Below are 25,873 nucleotides of genomic sequence, written 5' to 3' on the forward strand. Positions count from 1 at the left end.
TCACCACAAATCTTTATTCATGGCCTCTGGTTTGTGTGTCTGTGTGCGTGCGCCTGTTTCTGTCTGCAACCCCTTAAATCAACCCGACACATTCAGAACTCTGCTGCTAGACACAGGAAGTAGACATGAAGCACCAAATCTTTCAAAAATAAAAATTCACATTGCCCACTGTATACCCCCAATCTCTCTCCTTCGCCACCTCTCCATCTCTCTCGCCTGCTTTCTGTCCATCTCTCTGACTTACTCTGATTTTTTTTTTTTTTTATTTTTTTTTTAGTATCTTTGTCTCTGTCATTTCTTTGAGTCTCGCTTGTTCTTTCTCTTTTTGAATTTGTCTCTCCCTCTCTCCCTCTCACTCTGCTCTGACTTATCCATCGCTCTCTCTTGTCTCTCTATCTCTATATATGTCGCAGCTTCTCGGTTTGTCTTTTTCTATCGCCTGTCACTATTTTTCTCTCTGTCGCTCAGACTTTTTTTTTTTTTGCCCTCCGATCTCCCTCACAACACCCGTTTCAAATCAGTCAGCCAGCTATTTGATCCTATGTGTGTGTGTGTGTGTGTGTGTGCGCCTCCACCATGCTGGGGAGGATGGGGGATCTTCTTCACCGGCTGCCCCAGTGGAGAGGCCCTCTTCCCTGGGCTGACATTTGGGCCGGACACCTGGAGGCCTGGTCGGGGGCAGCAAGGCTTCCCACTGCGTGCGTGTTTTGTGTGCAGCCTATTAGTTCTCCGAGTCTTATTGGCTTGTGGTTTTGGTGTGTTGTGTGACAGTGAGCGTGCACATGGATCTTGCGGATCATGGCCCAGGTGTATGTGTGTGTGTGTGTGTGTGTGTGTGTGTATGTTGGCACATGTGCTCTGTCGCACCAGGGTGGCAATTTGCAATCACACAACATGCTGGGGTGGAGGAAGCCACAGCTGTTCACGGGTTCATGCTCATTTTGCATGTGTGTGTGTGGACTGAAACAGATCTGTTGATTTCGACTGATGACTTGTTGGATCTGTTAGCATTTGTGCTAATAGATTTTCTGTACCGATCCAAAATGGAAAAAAAATGTGTGCCGAACTTCACAATGAATTCATTGTGCTCACAATGCTCGATGGCGAATCACAAGTTTTTTTTTTTTGCTAACGTACACTCCCAAAAACCAACGATGATCACCAATGAGATGGATGAGCGGAGTCAGGTCTCTACTAAGAAGAATTAATGCATCCGAAAGAAATCCCATTTTGAGATTTATGTTTTTTTTTTTTTCCAATGGACTGAAGGGATTCCTTCCGATGGGTTATATTTGCTGCTCTGTAACTTTTTTTCATTTTCCTGTCTGTTGCATGTCCGCCTCCTTGCAGCTGAAACACACAACCTGCAGTCCCTCCACACCATCCTGTCCACCGGATCTCCTCTCAAGCCTCAGAGCTACGACTACGTCTACCGCTGCATCAAGAGCAACGTGCTGCTGGGCTCCATCTCAGGTGACGCTCCCCACTCTACTCAAAAGTTTTTTTTTTTCCACACTATTAGTACATTTATCGATTGATTTATGTTTTTTACATTGAAGCTGCTGTTGCTCTCATTAAAAGTTGTCCCTTTATGGAAATGTGACACTGAGTTTAAGAGTAGAAACTGCTTACAATGTTGTAGAAATGCACTTTAATGATTTGATTCTGAGTATTTTTACCTGCAGCTGATCAAATTGGTACATTTCTACTTATATTGATGCCATTGTAAGACACAATGAAAAATTTTACCATAATTGGCTATAATTTTGGCGGCTCCTGGTGGATTGAATGCCAAGCAATCATTTAATTTTCATGCATCGGATCAGGGATCACAAAATCTTCATGATTTTCCTCCAAAAAAGTTTGTCTGGACTCGTAAAACTTGTCAATTTTCTCAAATGAAGGGAAAAAAAATGTGAACAAATTGCTGTATTTTAATAAAAACTCAGGTCATAGGTACATTTTAGATATATTTCAGTACATTTTTTTAGCATTTGTAGCCATTTTTAGAGATGTTTCCTTTTTATTTTCCTTTTACCACTTTAGTACCATAGGTTAGGTGTTGAAAATGAAATACTCGCACTTTCTGTTTGCAAAATGTGTTAATTAAAAAATACATCGGGTTATCTGAACACAACACAAGAGTTCATAATGGGATGACTAATATAAAAATAATAAACGATGTGCATAAGGTTCAGCTGCTCTTCAACATAAAAGACATTTTCTGAGGTCAGATGGTCCAAACATTAAATTCACTGAGTACAATACTGTCAAGTTTATTAAAGTATATATTGGATGTTGAGGTTCACATTGACAAACTTTCTTTAACACTTATGACTATATCACTGGTGATATTTAAAGCAGCAAAGCGACACGAACACAAAAGGAATGACTCACACGTGGAAAAAAAAAAAAAAGAAAATCACTGAAGAATAAATTATATAGGAACCTACATCTTCTCCACCACCCACCCACACACACACACACACACCGATAGTCGCATATACACACACACACACACACGTGTGCGCGCGTGCACACACACACACTCGGAGGCCCTCTCAGCCATTGTGATGTTGACAGGGCAGTAGAATGCTATCTGTCTCTCTCTTTGAGTCATGAAACGTTTAACATTTAGCTCAGCCTGGGTGACTGACATGTTTTACACACACACACACACACACACACACACACACACACACACACACACACACACACACACACACACACACACACACACACACACACACACACACACACACACACACACACACACACACACACACACACACACACACACACACACTGACTGAGTAGCAGCTTGCTGCGTCTGGCCTTCACACGCACTCGCACACACGCGGTCATTTTGAATGACGGCCATAATGGGTGTAGCGTATAGCAGGACACGCTCATGCAACGACTGGACACAGGCGTCGGCTGAAATGTCAATCACAGGACAGGAATCTGGTGACGGAGATTCCTCCGTGGAAACTCTGTCCGTTCGCCTTTTGTTCTTCTCCTTCCATCTAACACCGACAATCCGAGCACAAATTAGGTGATTACAGAGGCCACCGAGCCTCCCAGCGTCCTCATTCACTTATTCACTTTCCTGCTCATAATAAACTCCCAGTAGTTCACATGCGCGGTGAACTGCAGATCATTTTGAGTCATTTCTCTCAGGGATAGAGTAGAATTTTAATTCACACCTTTAATAAAGCTGCAGCCTTCACGGGGGACTCCAAAGCACAAAATATCTTAAACTGTGTTTTGCTTTTTGCTCTATTGAGGATTTCTTAGGGAACCAAGTGCATATTTTTTTAGAATTTACACAAACTGTAAAAAAAAAAAAAAAGCGCGGACTGTAAATTTCTTTTTATTTTGGACAAGTCCCAACAGCTTTTGGCCAGAAATCAGATTTCATTTATACTCTGAATGTCTTCAGCAAATGTCAATAAACCTGGCAAAGACCTTCGCTCTTAATAATTAACAAGAGATTTGGTGGTGATATGAAGTTATATACAAGTTACTAATCCAATCCAAGACATGTCGTTTGTGTTCCTTTTGTGTTAGTACGATGAAGACTGGCAACCATTGCAAACTGGTATCGGGTCAAACCACCCAGACATTGTTTTACTTTCACAGGCTTGTGGAGACATGGAGATGCCAAATAACCCTTTAACATAATACTGAAACCGAGCGCATTATTAAACAAAAAACAACAGTGCGAGTTCCCAACTAATATTTACAGCTCAAACTTTGGTCATGTCTCCTCTGAGGTTTCCTGGATTTATTCGATACCACTGAGAGTGCTGCAAAGTCTCCTCAAACTGTGAAAAAGCTCCTCAGCTTGTTATCAATTTGTGTGTGTGTGTGTGTGTCCTAACTGCACGTTCTGCCCCAGTCAGCTTTCTCCCTGTTGCCAAGGGCAACAGCAGGTTGCAACCCTGTTGGCAGCCACCCGCCCTAACCTTGACCCCCGAGGTCAACACTCTGTTCCTGTGTGTGTGTGTGTGTGTGGTCTCGGGGTTTATCACAGCATATGTGACTGACTGGTCGCCACGGTGACATATGCGATGGGCCCCTTTGCTGATTTCACTGTGTGTGTGTGTGTGTGTGTGTGTGTGTGTGTGTGTGTGTGTGTGTATTGGGGTTCATCAAGACTGTTGTGTGCTTCATGGTGTGCGTTTTCCTGTCAGACCCCTGTTGTTGTGTTACCAGGCGATTTTAACACTTTCACTGCTGGACTCTCTCAAATCTAATATACCTCCGTCTGACAGCCCATATGTCTCCTCTCCTCTCCTGTCCTCGATGTGAGGCCCCAACATCGTTTCTGGAAAAAAAAATGTTGTCAGCATGTCACGCCATGAGTTGGCGCTGTTAAATTTCACTGTAAGGGCCCACACACAAGCGTGCATGGAACAATACACGCTAAACATTAACTATGGCGAGTACACGGACATTTGTATGGACAGACAATGAAGTTGGATTGTTATTACAGTGACTATCAACTATAAAACTACCAAGTCCCAGGAGAATATCGACTGAGAGGCACGACACTCTGAAGGAAAGATTGTTCTTATTGTCCTTCTACTGAGCATGTGCAGAAAAACTGCTTGGTACGGCCGTGCTTTTCAGAAAGCTCTTTACTTGTATGTGGAGGTCACTGCAAAGGTACTCTGACCCCAAACTGGGTGGAAGTATCTTCAAGGTATTTCCACCTCTTGAAATGAAAAAAAAAAAAAAAAATCCTTCTGTTTTGGAACGCCAGCACTGTTAAAAGCGTCAAGACAGTGTGACAAGCCCCCCTCCCCCCTCACCACACACACACACACACACACACACACACACACACACACACACACACACACACACACACACACACACACACACACACACACACACACACACACACACACACACACACACACACACACACACACACACACACACACACACACACACACACACAAATGGCAGATGATGGAAGGCATCCAGAGGAAGCCACAGTCATATTTGGCTTAAAATACATCTCTGTGTTTACCCACCTATTAAGGTGAGCCTGATGATAAAATAATTGCGTATCTTCCCACCGTGTCTGTGTGTGTTTGTCTGTGTGTGTGTGTGTGTGTGTGCATGCGTGTGTTTAATGTGAAGACAAAGTTTCCACTTCCTCCTGGGAGCCAATTAAAGCTCAATGAAGAACCTGGCAGACAGAGCGACGCGGTGAACGAGTGCAAAGAACAGAAAGGATGGAAAGAGTGGAGGAAGGAGTTGGTGGAAGGGCAGGGAGGAGATGAGAGGGTGCGAAGGAGATGGATGGATGGAGTCTGTGAGGGAGGAACAAAATGGGGAGGAACCGGAGAGGAGGAACAGTGGGGAGCGAGATGAATCGAACGTGTCAGAAATGGTAGATGATTGGAAGGTAGACTAGGTGGGTGTGTGTGTGTGTGTATGTATGTGTGCGTTTGTGTGTGTGAAATGATATCAGAAATATGCTGCGAAGGTGTGGAACTCCTATATAGGTCAGTGGAGGTGGAGCAGGGTGCTAACGATGCTACCTGGCGGTGTTAAAATACGGGTGAGGACGCACCCGTCATCTAATTGGTCATTTTCACAGTTGCAGTTTACGCGGCGATGTTTCCAGTGAAAGTTTTAATTTGTAGTTCCATTTCACAAAAGCTTCACGTTCACACAGCAACGTTTTGAAAAACGGTCCGTCGTTGAATGCTGAAACGATGCCGTTGACATGCCAGGCCATAAGTTGGGGCCGTTTGTTTTTGTAAAGAAAGGCAAATTTAATTAAAGTGCATAATAGAGACACAAAGTAATTCAGTGTTTTACCAAGAAATAAGATATAAGCATTAAAACTGTACAAATAATTCAAAGAAATCACTCCAATTTGCTTCTAAATTGAAAGTCTGGACTTGTTCTCTACTTTATATTTAAGCCTGTTATAGCTAACAAGAGTGGTTGTTAAACTTTTGAGTGTGTAATAGTGTGTGTAGAGAAAATATCACCATGATGTCTGACCTGAACATACAGTAGCTCATATACTTATTCTCAATATAAATTGCACATTTTTATATTTTTGCTTTGTACGTTTTGTGCTATTTCAATGATTTTATATACTTTAAAATGCATCTAATTAAGAAATGTCTATTTATGACTTGCCCCCATGTACCCCATGCAGCGGTTCTCAATTATTTCCTGTCACAAAGCTGGGCAAAGCTGTAGAGTAGAATACAAAACACGCTTTGTGAACAAAACCTACACACCCTAAACCAGATACAAAACTGGACCAGGAGGCAGAAATGATGTTTGTTTGTTTGTTTATTTTTGTTGTTGTTGTTTGTTTCAAACCAACAACCAACCAAGTGTTTGTTTTTCTTTCTCTGGCCAGGAGGGACAGACATTGTGTCCTGTTTCATGGGGCAGAACCCAACAGTTCCAGTGTACCGGGGCGAGATCCAGACAAGAAATCTGGGCATGGCTGTGGAGGCCTGGGGCCTCGATGGTGAGATTGGATCTGTTGATATGATCGTTTTCCTTTTGCTTTTATGGATAGTATCTGTGTTGTTTGAGAGAATGAGGTCAATGCTATTCTTTTTTTGTTTTTTTTGTTTTTGCATTTGGAGTGCATGGACATTTTGTGTAAAAATGCATGTAAAACCTTTGATGCATAATCATGTATTAGACTTTGAGTCTTTTCAGGACAAATCAGGCTTTCTGACTATGACTGCTGCAGGAGTGTCACTTGAATGTGTGACTATTAATACTACCATGAAGACAAAAGAAAAAACCCCCAAATTGAATAAGACTGAATTTATTCCCTCCCAAAATCCAGCAGAGTATGGATGAACACTTTAGGACACAGCATCCCCCCCATGTTTTCTTGACCAGATGGAACAAAGAAATTAACTATACGACACACGCAGTGAACTATTCACCAACATACCTGCAAAAAACATTAATCTTAAAGAAAGGATGTTTTGTACTGATTTTGCTGTGGCTCGCTTCCATCTGCAGTCCCCAGGCAGCCACACAATGTTATAATACATATTACGAATATAACCTACAGTAAAAATTGTTAACTGTCGCAATAACTATTAAACATAATCACCTGGTTTCATAAAATTTGTACAGAATACTAAAAATCCGATGTGCCATGCCTCAATACAGAGAGAGCGACTGTTATGTGAGCCGGATCATCTGATGGGTGTTCTTCTCATGACTCATGACATTTTTGTCAGAAGACATAGGAAATGTTAAAGGAACTGTATCCGGGTGACAACAAAATGGCAACTATGGAGTTTGCTTGTCTTTTATTTATACGGAAAATAGATATAAAAACTTTCACAAACTCCAAAAAGACGCAGGTGTTCCAGGAGAGAGAGATCGTCCTGTGAAAAAGCCGATGTGCTGTATGAGAATGGCGGTTAATGCTACTGCTCATGTGTTACATTTAGTAAAAGTCCATTTACTATCTTCAGAGAAGAACAGCTAATGTTGGCGTTGGTAATTAGTCGCTCCTCCGACCTCCCGGACGTGTTTAAGAGCGATAAAAACAATCCTGATGTTGCACCCGGCTGCAGGTTTTACGCCCACATCGTGATAAACTAACTAATATCTGTAAAATCTCCGGAGCAATTAGTAAACTTTTTCCTAATAAATCCAGCTTGAAACTTGAGGCAATATCTTTTCCATATCGAATCCAGCTATTTTTTTTTGCTTTTTCTTCAAAGCCCTCCATGTTTTCTCATTGATTTTGGTCCCTCAGCACCGGAACTGGCACGTCTCCACTACCTCAAAAGAGTGTGGATTGAGGGATAATTTAAAGGCAGTGTGGTGGGAAGTGTTTGGGATTATTTCAGTCGGTCTTAAAGCCATGTAGCACCGTCCTGAGGGAGGAGGAAGAAGAGGAGGAGGAGGAGGAGGGTGGGGTTGTGTGAAACCACACACTGAAGTGCATTCGGTGATTTCTTCTGGGGAGGATTCACATTGTGTCGGTGTGTGTTGATAGGTGTGTAGAAAGCTGTTGGAAACTACACCCTAACCCTCTTGACTCCCTGATTCCCATCAGCCAGATCAATAAAAACCCACTTTAAGCGATTCAGATTAAGATATGAAGTCAATGTGTCGCCAGCATAAGGCTCATGAAGATGATGTGTGTTTTAACAGGTAAACCGATATGGGGAGAGAGCGGGGAGCTGGTGTGTTTGAAGCCCATCCCCTGCCAGCCAACGCACTTCTGGAATGACGAGAACGGCAGCAAATATCACAAAGCATACTTCTCAACGTATCCTGGTAAGACTCAGTACTTTGGCTTAGTGAGTCTGTTTCAGTGTGAAAGAGTTGAACTGTTTCCAATGAAGCTGCTTCACAACTGGGATTTGGTTTGTTACTTTTAATGGTGGCTAAAGATGCTTTGTTTTTTTTTGTGTTTTTTTTTATATATCTGAAACGGCATTCTACTCTGCTTGGATGGAGGACAGATTAAAAAGTCAAAGATGGACTAAATCTGTCAATAAATAGAATACAATATAGATATTTTATTATTTACAGAGGAACATCATTGCTGCATTGGATGCATCCAGATTGTCACACTTAGTTCAAATCACAGCATTTATGTTGGTATTTATTCATGGCGCTGCTGGCGTTTACCTCTTCGTAACAAACTTTACACTCACTCGGCCCTAAAATTTCTCCCGACCGTCTCCTTCTCCTACATCAAGTCACCGTCACTACGTTCAGAACAAGAGTCCGTTTGAAGAACGTACAGAATAAAAACTACAGTAAAAGCTCCAGCTATTCATCTGGGAATACAGGAAATTGATGTAAATTGTCATCAGAAAGATAAACACTTCAAAGTAGGGCTGCACGATATGGACATGACTTATGATAAATACAAGCATTTAAGCAGATGATATTATTGTCTTCTGCTTTAACAATTCCCTATTTTTTATTTTTTTTTTACACACTTTGTGACTTCAGCCCATCAGATCGACCGTGTGGCTTCTTGTGATTAGCCAATTAAGTTGACATGTTTACGATCGCCATCAGCTCGGACATTTGTTATTTCAGTCTATTTTTCTTTAAAGACTGGCTTTCTACTGTAGCCTTTCATGTTGTTTGTTTTTTTGTCCAAATATTCAGAAATCTGCAAATTATTTGGTTGTAAAGTATAATTTTCCTCTCTTTTTCTAGGCGTGTGGGCACATGGAGACTACTGTAAAATCAATCCAAAGACGGGAGGCATCGTCATGCTGGGCAGGAGGTCAGATGTGAACAAATTCTTTTTAATTACAACATGCAGCTGTTTAAAGGCACAGGTGCTAAAATTTAAGTATTTCCACTTCTGTACATTAGGTGACAGAAGTGAGTCAGTGTAAAAAGTTTGAAATGACCAAAAAGCTGCAGCCTCTGTTGGGTTATGTTTGATTGACGACAGGTTAGATGCTGGATTTATAAAGTGAAAAGGCTGTGGGTGGCCAGTTAGCATTCTGACTTCAGTACCGATACCTTACAGCTAATGTAATGAAAGTTGTTTTTTTTCCTCTTTTAAATATGCAAAAAAAAAGAACGATTTTCCATGCTGAATGAAGACTGGATGTCAAACGCTCATTAGTTTTAATGATCCAATAAGATCAGATAAATGTGGTCAAAATAAGGCCAATTTACAGAAAGATTCACGTTTCTGATTCACTTTTTATTGAGGGGCAAAGCAGTGCGTTTTCTATCCATCTGGATTCATGTTTGCAGGAGATGCTAACATAGAAATGATATATTAATGTCTTTGTGTTTGAAGTCATTTGAAAGGCTTTCTTTTTTTTTTTTTCTCGCCATGAGAGCCTTCTATTGTTCAGAGGGCTTCGCGGCCCAGAGTCACTCCGGAGCTGCTTTGTGGCGCGCCATAAAGTAGTTTAGTCTAAAGGCACTTTAGGAGCTTTCAGATCCTCCAGAGATGAGATGAATAACTCCAGTGTACCAAACAGATGCAGTTCCAGACGCACATAAACAGACAGGAAGTATAGTTTCCGTGTGTGTCGCTGAGAAACGCCGATGCTGGGTTTTTTTTTCTTGTTTTTTTTTTTTTTTTGATGTGTGCCAGCTTCTGGATGACAGACAGTGAAGTTTTCAATCTTTCATGTTTGCTCTGCAGCGACGGCACGCTCAACCCCAACGGAGTCCGATTTGGCAGCTCGGAGATCTACAACATTGGTGAGCGTTTGGAGCGGGGCAGATGGAGTGAGGCCGAGACGAAGGCTTTTTTTTGTGATCTCACGACAAGTCGAAGTCCTCTTTCTTTTTTCTAAAGAAAGACATTTGCTATATTTGCTGTATTTGCTATATAGAGATAAAGGTTGTTTTTTTTTTGTGATGAGACTGATCACATCTAACACAAAACCATCCACTGAGTGAAGCCCACTCTAAAGTGAAATAAATGTTTTCCGAAGTAGAATTTTCTCTTTCCACTCCGATTAAAGTTTCTTCAAGTGCTGTCACTGTCGCACATTAACCATCAACTAGAAATTTACACACACTCTTCACACACATCTCCTCAGTAAGTATTTATACTTGTCTGAATGACAGATTTTCTTTATTTCTAAAATAAAATGTCATTTTCACTGCCTGATTCATTGGAAATGAAAGTAAAATGACTTTAATTCAATTGCATTCATTACTTTTTGCTGGAACATAAAGCCTTGTGTTTTGAGAGTAAAAATCCCCCTCTACTTATGGATATTTCATCCGATTTTCTTTAATTTGTTCTATTTTTAATTACGAATCACTCCATTTATAGATGTGTATATACGGGTGTCAAACCCACTTTACTTCAGGGGTCACATAACGGCACAATTTGATCTCAAGTGGACAAGTCCGGTAGAAATTAGCTTTAAAATGTTCAAATAACTACAACTCTTTAAATCTTTGTTTTAGTACAGCAAAGTATTAATACTTTAACAACACATGAAAAACCTGACGTTTGAATAAAAGAGATGCAATTTCAACAATATCCTGCCGAGTTTACCCTGTGCTTTACAGCTAATAGATCCTCGTGGATTTCTATCGCATAAATACTGCTTGATTCACTGATTGCCCCTCTCTCGTACGTTTCCTCTGCGCTGCACAGTCGAAGCCTTCGAGGAGGTTTCCGACAGCCTGTGCGTTCCCCAGTACAACGCAGACGGAGAGGAGCGGGTCATCTTGTTCCTGAAGATGGCGGCGGGCCGGCCGTTCAGCCCGGAGCTGGTGGCCAAGATCCGCGGTGCCATCAGGAAGGCCCTGTCCGCCCGACACGTCCCCGCCCTGCTGCTGGAGACCAGAGACATTCCCGTAAGATGACAACCGAGAGCACTCACAAACCCCCCCCCTCAACAAATCAGAATGTCAAGGGTCACTCTCCTTTTCTCTCGTCTTGCAGTACACCATCAGTGGGAAGAAGGTGGAGGTGGCCGTGAAGCAGGTGATCGCCGGGCGGGAGGTGGCGCAGAGGGGAGCCTTCTCCAACCCGGACTCGCTGGACCTCTACAAAAACATTCCTGAACTGCAAAACTATTAGAGAGGAAGAGGGCGGGACTTGGGGATTTTAAATTCAATTAACTGAGATCCATGATCGTGGGAGGGCGTGCAAAAAAAAAATATCAATCACGAATAATACTGCTAATATGTATATGTATATATAATGGTAAGTTGAGAGTGTCGAGCAGAAGATTTAAACGGGAGGTTTGTGCTTTCATCAGTCATCTCGCTGCTGCTGGATCCAATGCGACACGCACCAGCCTCCAGCAGCGTGTGAAGATACCGTATCGGCATTTCATACCATCACCCCTCAAAACAAAAAGAAAGAAAAAAGAAAAATAGAACTGAAGCTGCTTCTGATCGGGTCCAAGCAGATTAGCATCTCAGCTAGTTGTGGCTCACCTTATTGTTATGTGGTGCGTACTGCTTTATTCATGTATATATTTATATATATATATATGGAAATATATTTTTTGGGATTGTGGAGTTGTGTTAACGTGGTAATTGTGCATTAAACTGATTAACCAAAGCGGGTCGAGGGTCGTTTACGGCTGCGGTTGTTGTTTGTTTACATGTAGCAGGGATGATGGCATGAAAGCGTCCGGGGTATTTCAGCACGCTGTATCGATCCGGTTCAGTGCAACCTCATTGTATGTATTTAGTTACCTACAGTTTGTTCCATGTTTGTCAGAACTCTAAAAAGCCTGATTTGTTTATTTTATAAGTAAAGATAGTGTCCGTATTCAACTTCCAATTTAGTGCTGGTGAAGATGAAACGCAGCAGTTTGGGTTACTGTTAAGTAAGTCACGATTCACTGTGGCTTCATCCCTAATGGGAAAACATGAGCAGGATGGAAAATGTTGAAATGTCTCAAGTATGAATGTTACAGAAGCGTCTGATGTATAGATGAGAATTAAACTGCACTAAGACTTTTCACTGGGAATGTGTGTTTTTGCATTTTAGGCTTATTCTTCTATAAGGCACAAGTAAAACAATTCATCTTTCATACTTGCTGGTTCTGATATAATCAACTTTTGATAAACCTCTCCCAATGACAAACATATATTTGCTTTCGGAGCTTCACACAAAAGACTTGACACGTTGATGAAATATAAAGATGGTATACTGTTATAGTGGACACTTTAGCTTTATGTTTATGTCAGTCATTCATACATTCACAGCTGTGTTAGAGTTAATCAGGAGCAGAAAGGGTGTTGAGAGTACTTCCTAAATATTGTGCCTGAAAGAGTAAGAAATTGGCTCAATATATAGAGACTACAAGTACAGAGAGCTTGTGCAGACTAAAGTGTGCGCGCAAGAGGTGTCAAGCAACGAAGTAGAAATACTGCGTTCAGTAGAATTTCAAGGTATTTATCCTTCACTGCAGAAATTATTTTTCAGCCAACCTTTTCCTTCTACTCTATTTATTCACACAAATATCTGTACTTTCTACATCATTGCGTCAAAAAAAAAAAAGGCTACTCCCTCTGGTTTCATTTAAGCCTGCTTTTTAAGATTTGTATCAATCAAAAACATCCCAATCCACCATGGTTGAATCAAGAAGTATAAAGATGAACCATTCCAACACCCTATTGGTTGATCCGCCACCCCTGAACATGAATGAGAAATGGTCGAGCCAGCCAATGCTGTGCGCGTATGAAAATTAGCCACGTGTGGCGCAAACCTTCAAACCTACAACAAGCTAAAGTTAAACTGGAGTGTCTCTGGCACACTTTGGGTTCGTGTCCACGGCGGTTTCACTCCGAGATGAAGATGAAGATGATGCTGGTGCAGCGACGACGATGGAGCCTCTCGCTGCCGGAACGGAGACTCAACCTGAAGACGCAGCAGGTGCTCAGGTAAAGCTGAACCTTAAGCTACGAGCACGAGTCCACATTAAGGCAAATGTGCTTTGTGTGTGTTTTCAGTAATGTATCTGTTTGATGGTATTTGCTACATATATGGATTAATTTTTTTAATGCATTTATTCACTCTATTCCTCTTGTAAGTCCGCCAGATTGGTGCCAATTATTGTCACGTCTGCATTGTGACGTGAGACTTTGCCTCTTCTTGTGATAAATCAACTTTAACCAGTGCAACTTCCTCGGTCAGTGCTTTACAAATATTATTGGATTATGGATGATCAATAATTGATAAGCACGGGTGTTGTCATGCAGGCTATAGACTGATCCATGACATAATATTATGTTATATTAAATTGGTAGTGCACAAAAATGGGTAGATGGGGTCTCCGTCCATTATTCAGGTATTTTGCAGATTGGTGAGCTCAAAAAACATTAGTCATTATTGCATAAAAAAAACAACCTCTATAAGCCCCTCTGGTGTGCAGCCTAAGCTGGTTTTGTCCATTTTTTGGTCCTTTTTTCTTCATATTACTTTAATACTTTTTGTAACTAGTACTTTTATGCTTCTACTTGAGTAAAAAGCTTGAGTTGGTACTTTTACCTTCAACAAAAGTATATTTAAAAACCAATGTCGATAATTCTACATGAGTAATGAAGTGAAATGAGTTTTTCAGCCCCATTTACACAACGTTTCACGTGAAAATCCTTAATGTCTTGCAGCGTTGATCATCTTTACTTTGCACTGCACCCTAAAACTGGAACCATTCTGTCATATGCATGCCTGCTTTTGTCAAATGTTCCTCCGTAGTTCTACTTTAGGTGGAGATTACTTTTTCTGCCTTGTTGTTCCTCGATCTCTCCATCCTAGAAATGTTACTTGCAAGTGTCCTTTACAACAAAGTTTAATGAACTGTACAGTATGATTGTTGTCGTCTCATACTGAGGCTTTTTATTTTTTCTACGGGAGGGGTGGGTGCACTCTTCTCATCTTCTCATCTTTCAAATGATCATTTGCATATGAAACCAATTTCAAGCTGACTACCATAGGAGAGTTTGCTGCAAGCATGGGTGTATTTCAAGTTGACAGCTGTGAGCCGCTCCATTAAAGTCAGGCCAGTCTCAGTGCAAACAAACTGTTTGGGTTTCCAAAGCTCAGGATTTTAAAGAGACTGTTTGTTTGAAAAAAAACAACTAACTTATTTATAGTAAGTTCAGCAAAATGGGGTCAGAATTTCCTCATTGTGAAGAAAAAAAGCCAATATATTTACACTATCGATTCGCCATGTGCTGCTGAGTACATATTTAGCACGGATAGGTATTTCACACCTAAATAAAGCTTACTCTTAAAAAAAATACAAATATTTGGGTTCAAATGTGTCGCACATGCATTTGTGCAGAGAGCAATACAATATAAACATGAACACAATCGAGAGTACCCAACATTCATATGGATGGATAACAAACTGGATGCTATTGGGGAATGTCAACTATTAAACTACAGACTGGGAGTCATGCCACTCCAGAGGCCGCCAAGGTTTTTACTTGCACATGAGCAGAAGAACCATTTACCACGGTGGTGGAGCGTTTCCACAGTAGGGCTTCAGCAAATTATAAATTAAAATTGATTATTAAAAGTGTTGGCAGTGGGTTTCATTTTCAATTTGTTGAGTCGCACAAAAAAATGCTTCTTTATTTGCACTCTTAAAAAAAAAAAAAAAGTAGCCTTGATATTTTGCGGTTGTGTCACACATTTGTGTGCATTTATTGTTTTACTGAAGCTATTTAACTAACCTTTTGATTTTGTTTAAATAATTTTAATATTTTAACAGAATATTCAAGTAACAACCTGTTTGTGCACTTATTTGCTCTGTCCAAATCTTCTATTTCTGAATAAAGATGCGGAAGTTCAAGATGTGGTTTAAAAATTCATCAATGACCGTGATTTCTGAGCTATTGCGCGCATCTGAATATAAGCTGCAGCCACCAAATTTAAAAAGAAAGGTCAGAGTTACGTACACCGTAAAAATCCATAAATTAGCCACGTCGTTGTTGCTGCAGGTTTCAAAGCGTGTGGAAAAAAGTAGCGGCTTATAGCCAGGAAATTACGGTAATCTAAAAAATTATCGGCCGATTAATCGATGCGATGAGTTGGCACAACTATTCATATCCGTGATCTTAAACTGTAACAGTTAAGATTTATAACTGAAGAATCCTGTGCAATTAGTTGCTTTGAGTTCTCTTAATTTTTTTGTTTTGTCTTTACACTGTGCACACATTCAAAAGTTACATATTTGATGTGCTGGGTAACTTTTATGACGAGGCTTTTTTCTTTTGAAGGACACAGTGCATATGTGAACGCCACACAGGAGTTTCAGCTACCAACCTGCAGTTTGAAAAAGAAAAAAAAAAAAAGAAAAAGTCCCTGAGAAATCCAACAATTTCCTCGCCGTCTGTGGTGTCGAGCAGCACCGTTGGGTGTCGTCACCATCTGCACGCTGCATGCTGTTTTGTAGAAACAGGACGAGAGCTCCAGCTTGCAGGATGTGATGACCACCTCAGCATATGAACCCCTGCTTTAGGGTGAAGAATAAAGAACCGACAGGCTGTCGAAACACCGGGGGGAAAAGTGCTGGTGAGCATGCGTGCATCAGTGAGTAATTGTCTCCCCGCATATGTGCCGGAGCCAGTCATTTTGATGGACGGCTCCTTTTTCGAAATAAACTTGGCAGTTTTGAGGCTCCCTGTAACCTTTATAAGTGTGAATGCTCAGACATGCCACTCAGCCAAACTTCCAAACAAACCAGAGAGAAAAAATATGAAAATAGAATAAGTGAGACTTGGTTGGAGTCCAGTTGCTCGGTGTAAAAAAAAAAAACAACCCCAAAACAAACTGAGTCAGCCTTGTTGTATTTTCATATGTTGCTGCCTCTGGTCTTTCAAACTCAAGAGGGGTTGTTGTATGGTTTCTTTTCAGTTTGTGGCAGAAGACAAGACGGGAAGCTGCAGAAATGGGAAGTGTGTGAACATAACGTCGGTGACAAATGCAAAAAGCTGAAGTGTTTTGCAAATTCACAAACGAGAACCACCTGATGAACATCGGCGATAAGTGCTGTGTAGTCCTCTGGAGAAGCTGCTGTGTGACTCATCCCCGGCGGGCTCGTAACCGCGCACATCACAAAGCAGAAAATGGCCGTTAACAGCGTGATTGTACACTTTGTGCTCGGCAGAGGTTGACGGTTAATTCACTCGAGAGGAAATCACTTAAAGGCTGAAACTACCTCAATTACAGACAGACTGTCGACTCTGACCTGTGAGGTCCTCCGGACAGGTTTTCCTGAAGTCGCTGGTCGGGCCTTCGGTTTGGGTTTGTGCAGACTGAACACGCCATCAGTTCTGTTTCACAAAGCAGATTTAGGCCACGTTTACATGACGACGGCGCTCGGAGCCACTGAAAATGCATTGTTGTATGAACACAAAACTTTTCTGGAACGAAAAAAAGGCTTGTATGTAAATGGGGCCTGACAAAGCTCTTGATCGTAACTCTTCAGTTTGGAAGTGCCGAAAAACTAGGAGAAAAACTTTGGGGTGTCTAAGCTGCTCGTTAGTCACATTGGTGGCTCAATAAACCTCAGTACCCTTTTCTGGAGAACTCATTCTCGTCCCCTTTTGTTTTAGTTACCAACCACTTTAAACATTATGCTGCCTGGTGTGAAATACGTTAAAATATCCTCCATTTGCTCCATTAATTTTTTTTTTGTACCAACCTGTTACAAATTGATGCTCATCCCGTTTTATGTTCATTATATTTCCTCAATAAGGTAAGTGGCTTTCTCTTCTGCATTGCTGGTCCTTTGGCTGAGATCTTAGTTCTGGGTTATTCCTGCTTCACTGCTTTCTCCAGTAAGTAAATTAGAAACAATTCCAGTCACTTCTACTTGGTATCTCCTCTCTCTGTTTCGTTCTTTAATGTCATCCAGAGGGCTGGATTAGATGCTCTGGCTGGCATGTTTTGGCTTTTGAGCCATATATTTCACACCCCTGGAGTCGACGCGAGTATTTGGGTTTTTTCTCAAACACGCCAAAATTGTGCATGTTTAGTGATTTATTGTATGAGCGTTCTGTTGTCTGTCGCTCTTTGTTACGCCGTGGCAAATATGTCCAGCAGGCATGTTAACTATCCCATTTTTGTTGTTCAAATATGACCCTGAATGGAATAAAGATGCTATAGAAGGCTCAAGGACATAGGACAGTGATTTTATGGTTGTCACCATTGCATCACTGTTGTTTTAGCAAACAATCATTAATAATAATAGTAATAATAATGATAAAAAAAAAAAAATAAAAAGTTAAAATCGAAAGTTGATTACATCTGGTTTTTGCGTGTGTATGTGTATGTATATGTGTGTATTGTGTGTATATGTGTGTATATGTGTGTAAATGTATGTATATGTGTGTATATGTGTATGTGTATGTATGTGTATATGAAATTGTTGTTTTTTTGTTGTTGCTGTTTTTTACATCGGTTAGGCCATCTAGTTTGTACGTTTTTCTTCAAGAATGGGGTTGGAGTTTATAAGATTTTTTTTCTTCATCCAACTCCTGTTCTTCTTTTCATGGAATGTATTGTTTGTTTGTTTTTTGTTGGATTGTTGCTTTATTTTAGGTTGCATTACCTTGAAAAAAAAAGAATAAATAAAATGAAATGAAATGAAATGACGTATCTATTGTTAATTCTAAATAAGACTGTCCTTTGATTCTGCATTTTCCAGAGTACCATATTTTCTGTCTCCGTCTCTCTTCACAGTTTTTTTTTCAGTTGTTTGGTTGGTCATGCTTATAATCCAGCAAGGTTAAAGATTTTTAGTACGGCATTGCGTTTCTTGTCTAAGACTGTGTTGACATGGCAACGCTTCAAGTGAAACCCATGGTTTGGGCATTTTCATCTCTGTTTAAAAGTTTTGCTTTTTCACGCCAACACCTGAACCAGACATGGTCCAAAACACTGACAACAATGTAGTTTTAATGCAGGGCCACTAGTGGATGCTGTTGGTTCTTTTTTGTGCTGAAACCACACACCCATGCTCTCGGAGAGCAATACACTGTAAACATTGGCGATTGTGAGGACACGGACAGACGAACAAGTTGGATTTCTTTTATGGGTGATTCTCAACACTCAAAGCGTTCGCTTGAAAATGCTGTCGTGTCAACGGGGCCTAACATTGGGAAATAATCAATGAACCATATTTCAGACAAGATTATATATGGGTTGATTGGAACAAGGACATTAAACTCCGCAACTAAACACTTTGATCCTGATCATCTTTTTTCAAGATCACTTTCAAGAAGTATCAATATAGCAGCCCCACGTATTGCCAGTTCACAAACAAGAGCGTCAATTAAATGACCATGATTCGCTTCATTGTCTGACAAAATTCCACATGACCTCTCCTGCTGTCTACATATATTTATCTACATTTTCTTCCAACCGTGACTTTTCTTTTTGATTTTACAGTACCTTATCTTCCATGTCCCCCATTATTGTTAGGTGACAGTATGTTCACATGAAGCCCACCACTTCCTTCTTCCCCCCTATTATTAAAACCCAAACTGGTTCCCAGAGGAGCGTTCTCTTGAAAATCCGATCACAACATCAGTGAAGATCCCCCCATGCTCCGACATGCACACGTACCGCTGTCAGGGATGTGGCAAAGACCTGTTTTATCTTGAAATAAAGAGGGAGCAAGTTAACCGGTTCCTCACATTTAAATGCGAGGAATCAAAAGGATGCAGTAGTTTCAGTCTGGTCAAAGGAAAATGGGACTACCACAGGGAGCTTTGGAGAATTTCCATTCATAGTGCTTCTAAAAGCTTCCGCTATTATCCATACAGCAGCAGTTTTGCAATTCTAATGAAAAGGGAGTTTTTCCCTAATGGACTGAAATCGCACCACCCATGCTGCTTGTTCAGGCAGTTTAGTGTGACCCGGAGTGAGATTTTAATACGACGGTGGCTACTCGTGGACCTCTTAATTATGACTGAAGCAAAGGTGGACGAGAAGTCATAAAGTTGCGGAAAGAGTGTATAGGACAGAGGTTGAAATGAATCGATAGGTGGGCTGATAAAAAAAAACGACGACCAAATTATTAACAATAGGCTTTGGCCCAGCTGGTAGAGCAAGTCATCTGCCATTCCCATAGTTGGTGGGTTGGTGGGTCAATCCCCATTTTCACTTTGTCTCGGGGGTTGAAATGGACAGTTTGAGGAAGCAAAAAAATAATTATTGGTGCCACAAAACGAATAAATCCTCCATAATGAATGCCATTGTATAAAGGTCAATAATGTAATATGGCTTTATATTATCAATAATGTTTTGGCCATTTTTAGTTGAATAAAGCCAATAATGTAATGACTCTCTGTATTAAAAATATTAAATCCATCACTGGAATAACTTATTGCATTATTGGTAAAATGTTATTGCTTGATGGACGGAAGTAGCCTTGAAGCAAATCCATTCATAATTCAATAACTGCAGCCGAAAAATATAATCACTCATAAATACGGCTGCATTTCTTGGAAATAAAGACAGTCTTGTAGGTTTTATACAGTTTGGTCAGTAAAATTTGGCGGATGGGATAGTGATCATATTCAGTCATTTAGGAAACATACTCAAATGTGATTTTACCATTTTATTCACAACGGCCACTATTATTGTGTCATTGATTGTTCCACACCCTTTTCCTCTCGTCTGTAGAATCTTTGTCGAAGCTTGTATTGTGACTTTTTTTGTTGTTGTCATTTTTGCCTCTTTTAATGTTACTGAACTGTTTCCTCAAACTAATTCAACTAATGAACTTTATTTTTGCTTTGACTTGTGACTGTTTTTTTTTTTTCTATTATTATCATTATTATTATTTCTACCATTTTGTATATAACAGATGTTGGGAGTTCATCCCCACCCTGCTCAGTGGACGTTTCATTGTTACTTAGGTCACTCCAGCGGCGGCTCCGGTGAGGTTTGTCCCCTTCAAACAGTTTGAAAGCTAACTGGTTTTACCCCCCCGGAGAGCTTCCAGACATGAGTGTTTTCTGCAGAGCCTGAGGTGGAAAGTGTCTGAAAGAGAGTCCTTCATCAAACGGCACTGAAGGGGGGGGGTGGCAGATTCCACACGGAGCCGGTAGTTTAGCCCTCTTTGCATGTCGCCGTTGTTCCCCCGGCGGCCATTGGTTCAGAATGTCAATGTGGTGAAATCAACAGGGCAGGTGGGCGGTGCAGACAGAAAATGCCAAATATTGATGGAATGATAGTGTGTTGTGTCGCAGGGTTCGGCCACCGTGATGGATCAGTGAAGCTGTATGGATCATTCATGAGACATGTGATGAATCAATGACTTTCACCTCAGTACATGACAGCAGAGGGGAATGGGAGACGCCTGCTGTAACGTACACAACAAGGCTGTGGCCTCTGCGTGTTGCTGCGTTTTTCAATATATAATACAAAAAGTTGTTTTTTTTCGCGCATATGCATGAAAGTAGCATCGAGTTGAGAGATCAGATCAGCACCAGCGTGACGCCATTCACATGGTTTTTGTGACTTCGTATGCTCGGAAGCAAATTTGTTTTTGCTCTTGTTAAAACACAATAGTCTGCAACGACTACCTGGAGGGGAATCGTTTTTCCTTTAAGAAAATTCCATGTTGACGTCACACCAGAGACGGAATACTGATCTCTGGATGTGATCAGATGGAAGACAACGGCTTCAAGCAAAAAAAAAATTGTTCGAAAATATTTTGTTATTAGAAGTTTGTTGCATACAAACAGGGAAGTTCAACTGCTTGTTTACATTATGGTCTGATCAGCCAATGCAATTTAATGCAATGTTATTTCTGCAGCATAAAATACAACAATCTTTTTAAGGCCCTTTCACAGAGAAAAAACATGAATTTCACATGAGCAAGCATAAAGGAAAGGGGGGGGGGAAATAATTTCAATAGGAAGAAACCTGTAGACTCAGACTCAAAGGTGGAGACTTTGCTGTTCCGGGGTTAATGAATAAAAAGAAAGACAAGGATAGCAGAGACGGACAGAGATGGATTCACACCCTGATCCTATTCACTGCAGATGTGATTGGGCAGAAGGCTCACGCCACAAACTTGCAGTTCCACTGTCTGAGAACTTGCAGGAAGGTAGAGAGGTAGATTCAACTCCAATTATCAACAGAAACTGTATAATGAAACAGACTGCGCTTTGAATCAGCTGGACTAATAAGAAATTAACCTTTCTTTAAAACTGGAACATCTGCTGTCCCAATCAGATGTACAGCTCCGAGTTGGCAGAACAATTCATGCTGCTGAGAAGGTGTTGGGGAGATTTTGTCTTTGGTTTAAACTCAACCAACATAAAGGGCTCCCATTACTGACCGTTTGTAACATTTAATGAGCTCCATGTACCGTCTCCTGCTGGCTCCCTTCAGCAGGATCACGTAGCTCCCAACAATCTCAAACTGTTTTGATTGAAACCCTACTTCACAGGATTCAAACCGCCTCCTAGGTCACCGGCTCTCAGTCCAATGGAGCAGCTCCTGGATGTGGCGAAACCAGAGGTTGATATCCTGGATGTGCAGTGGACAAATCGGCAGCGACTGCGAGATCCTGTCATGTGAGTGGAGATTCTAACATTTCTGGTTTTCATCAGGTTTTTTTTTTTACTTTAAGGGTAGCGTTGTCACAACAATGAAATGAAACCCGGCTAATGCTAAGATGCATCGGCGCTATCTGCAGCCTGCACTGCTCGAGAAGCATGATCTTTTCCAGACCTGCGTGGTTTTTATAACGAAGACCATTCTTCAAAATTACCGAGTGGGAAAACTGAGAAAAGCCATGCTAATGAGCATGGATCACTCTCCGTCTTCACTGCTCCGTACGCAGTGCAGCGTCTACTTCAGCTTGCCTGAGAACTAACTTTTTCTCTCTGTCACCTGACAAGTGCCTGACGGAGGAAAATATTCGATTCAAGTGGAAAACATCAAGGCGGTCCCATAAGGGCTCTCAAGCGAACACCGTCTGAGGAATCAGACTTCCTGATGTTTCACTCCACTTTTGAAGAGTTTTCTCTTCAGCTCTCTTAAGATGCGATGAGTGGAGGAAAAACTGCATCACTTTCAGTTATTTGAGCTGCGTGTGGAGCCGGGGTGCGGCTCGGTGGGTCTTTGCAGTCGTCTTCTGTCACTCTCAGTACCACCCACGTACACTCCTGGCGATGTGTTCAGGGGGAAGAACTGGGGCTGTCCCCTAAAATCAAAGAGCAAATGAGAAAAGTGCAAGTCCACAAGTTTTCATTAAGACTTCATTTGTCAAATAGTCAATAGTATTCTTTAATCCACACATGGATACAAAAATATCTTTAAAAAAAAACCCGCCAGACATCCTATTCTCCAGGTCATCTTATCAGACTCTTTTCTTTGGCACAATTTAGATGGTTTTCAAGTGAAAATGCTTAGTTTTTGCGTTTTTTGTTGTCGAAAAGTGTTTGCAATTACAAGGCAACAGGTGAAAACGTGCCAGGCTATGAGTCGGCGCTGTTGTTTGTTTTTTGGTGACGAAACAACACATACATGCACACAGAGGAAAATACTCTACAACTATAAAACTACCAAGTCCAAAGAGAATCTGGACCGTGAGTCACGACACTGTGGAGGCAAGCATTGTTGTTGTTTTTCATCGACATGGAACTCGTATGCAGAAGAACTACTTAATATGGCCGTGGTGCGCATGCTCAGTTTCAGAAAAGTTGCATTTTTCCCCTCCCTGTTAACAGAGTTGGAGCATTTTTTGAAAGAAATTGTGTTTTTAGTGGCCCCGAGCCACAAATGTTCTTTCCCTTTTCACCTGAAAACTTTGTACGGTGCATGGGGTCATAGTTCCGAGTTTACAAAACTTCAGTTCTAAAGGTCTAAAGATCTAGATTTCACTTCATGTCCAGGCAAAGAAGACAAAGTCTTGCCTAACCATGGTTTGGACTTTGAATCAGGAAACAAGTGAGAGTCCTTCTGTATAAATTCTCCTGAAACTTGTTCTCACCATACTCCATCTTTAAGGAAAGTTTTTATTTTTTTGTTTTCCAAAGAGGCTTGCTGTAAAGCGAACTCCTTCAGCTTTCTGTCTCGGTTGTGTCGAAGCTTAAAAGTAAAATGGTCCCATTTCACTTGAACACGTTGTGTAATCTCGGCAGGACCACCTATTTCTGCTCTTAACTTTGTCCAAAGGGGTCAAAGTCAGGGGCCTGCATTATCCCGACTGCTTGCTCTCAATGTGGATGAACGGTGGCTGTACTCCATTATGCAGAGCCTTTAAATTTAACACAATTGTGCTCACAGATCCTATATTTCTGAAGAACAAGCTGTTTGCTGCGCGATTCAGATGAGCGCTTATTCCTGCTCTGCAAAATAAAAACTGTAATCCTCTAACACCGCAGTCTTTATTCCCAAAACTAAGCCTTTGAATTCGGTAAACAAATAGTTTAATGTCTCCATCTTTAAAAAAAAAACAAAACTAAATCCCCTCCACATTCTGCATCAGTCGTTTCTCTATTCAGCCAGTTTATCCAGGTGATGAATGTTAGTCAGCATGGCGAAGCTACACCTACAAGCATGATTTATGCACAGTGACAGGAAATCAACTACCTTTTTTCATTAAAGCAGGGCAGTTGTGTTGCGTTGAACATTTAAACACATTTCTATTTGATTTCTTCCTTCTTACTGACCTCACTCGGGTTGGTCAGAGACAATCATTTGGCTTCCTCACCCTGTTCATCCTGAAAAACAACCAAGTTGGCCTTTTTTTTTCTTTCTTCCCTCCGTCAAGTACAGTGAGTGCACTCATATGTAACTCGGATGAGGGAAAAGATCTGACTTTCCAGTTGGAATAATGCACATTTAGGAGATGTGCTCGCTTCATTTGTAAATTATGACGGAGTAGAAGAGAAAACCCATTAAGGCCTCATTTACATAACATTTTCAACTAAACGTAGAACTTCGGAGCCCCAAAAAATACATGCACTTTAACACAAACTACATTTTCCCCACTCTGTTAAGGCCTATAAACAGTAAAAAAAAAAATGACAGTTAATTTGACCAAATTCCCAAGTTGATAAAGAGAAATTTCTCCGCTTGATTTTCTGTACATTGAGAGTTGATTACCATTGCAGTGCTCAAACTAAACCATGCAAAATAAAGTGTCAGTGCCCCATCAGCTTGTGCCTTCATGAAGGTCTTGCTTCCAATTTTAGATGTCATGTAAAATTTAGTGTCAAATAAATCCCAAATGATCGGATGTAAATCGAGTTCCTTTTGTTTGCTGAAGGAATATTTTGGCAGCGGCTGGCTGTCACAACTCTACACTTTTAAACAGATGAAATGTCCCTTTTGTCGCTGGAAAACAAACAAGCGCGCGCAAACGGCGCCGTCTGATGTGCCTAAACCCTCCTTCTCCGCGTCGCCGACGACTTTCATCAAACTGCGGCGGAGAGGAAACGGGATGGGAGTGAGAGACATGGAAGGGGGGAAGAGAGAGAAAATCGGGAGAAGAGTAGCAGGAGAGGGAAATAAAGCGAGCTTGATAATCGGGCAAAAGCAAGATGGCGCGGCGGAGAAACAAAGAGGCAGAGCAAACAGGGGAGGAAGGTAAAGGGAAGAAGGAGGAAACTGAAGGAGATGAATCACATTTGAAGTCCCAAATAGAAGCCAGACAGGCTGAACGCCATCAACATTTTTGATGTTTCTCCAATTCTACCTGTCAATCTTGATTTGATTTGATTTTTTTTTTTTTTTGCGGGATTGTTCGGCTTTAGGCGGCTCCCTGCTTTGACGAGACAGCCAATACACACTCTCTCTCGCTGTCACAGCTTGATTTGCGTTATTTAAGGTGTGTACGTGCGAGTATTTGCGGCGAATCTCCGCTCGAGCTCCCGGAGACATCATTGATTTATTAAGCGAGTCAGTTTAATGGCCTGCAAAAATCCTGGCTCTCCAAAGTGACAGCAGGATCTCATACCGAGTGTTAAGTGAGAAACTAATTGGTTCAAATGTGTCGGAGTAGGGAGACAAATTTGTTTGTGTTTTTTTCTTTTTTTCCCCCCCTTTCCTTACTTAAGCCACTGAGAATAGCCGTATAAAGGATAAGTGATGAGTGGGATTCATTTTGGCAGTTTTACTTATCAAACGATAACACCTTCTTATTCATTTAAAACAATGATGCAAGGAAAAAAGGAACGCGCAAACATATGCTTACTTAATTAGGGTTTCTCATGCTTGGGATTTTAATGCCGGAGCTGTCTCGATCCTTCTTTTTTCTCAGACAGTCGTACAAGGAGTAGCTGCCAGGCAAGGTGTTTGCATCCTGGATAAACTTCAGGTTCAGGACATGGAAAGATAAGGGCTCAAACCACGGACCTTGGGAACGGATGACAGCCTGCTCTACCGACTGAGCGGCGT

The 25,873-nt window shown here is 41.2% G+C and overlaps 1 protein-coding gene across 1 annotated transcript in view; it reads left to right on the plus strand.

Moving 5' to 3' along the window:
- aacs (acetoacetyl-CoA synthetase) overlaps positions 1-12,394 on the plus strand; it is a 37,975-nt gene extending 25,581 nt beyond the window's left edge. The window contains exons 12-18 of the mRNA XM_080499855.1: positions 1,351-1,473; positions 6,401-6,514; positions 8,179-8,304; positions 9,205-9,274; positions 10,160-10,218; positions 11,132-11,334; positions 11,423-12,394. Coding sequence (XP_080355981.1) covers positions 1,351-1,473; positions 6,401-6,514; positions 8,179-8,304; positions 9,205-9,274; positions 10,160-10,218; positions 11,132-11,334; positions 11,423-11,560 — 833 coding nt within the window. The 3' untranslated portion in view covers positions 11,561-12,394. The remainder of the gene's footprint in view (positions 1-1,350; positions 1,474-6,400; positions 6,515-8,178; positions 8,305-9,204; positions 9,275-10,159; positions 10,219-11,131; positions 11,335-11,422) is intronic.
- Positions 12,395-25,873: the final 13,479 nt, after the last annotated feature.

The sequence above is a fragment of the Blennius ocellaris genome (assembly GCF_963422515.1).
Source record: "Blennius ocellaris genome assembly, chromosome: 7".
Classification (NCBI taxonomy): Eukaryota; Metazoa; Chordata; class Actinopteri; order Blenniiformes; family Blenniidae; genus Blennius; species Blennius ocellaris.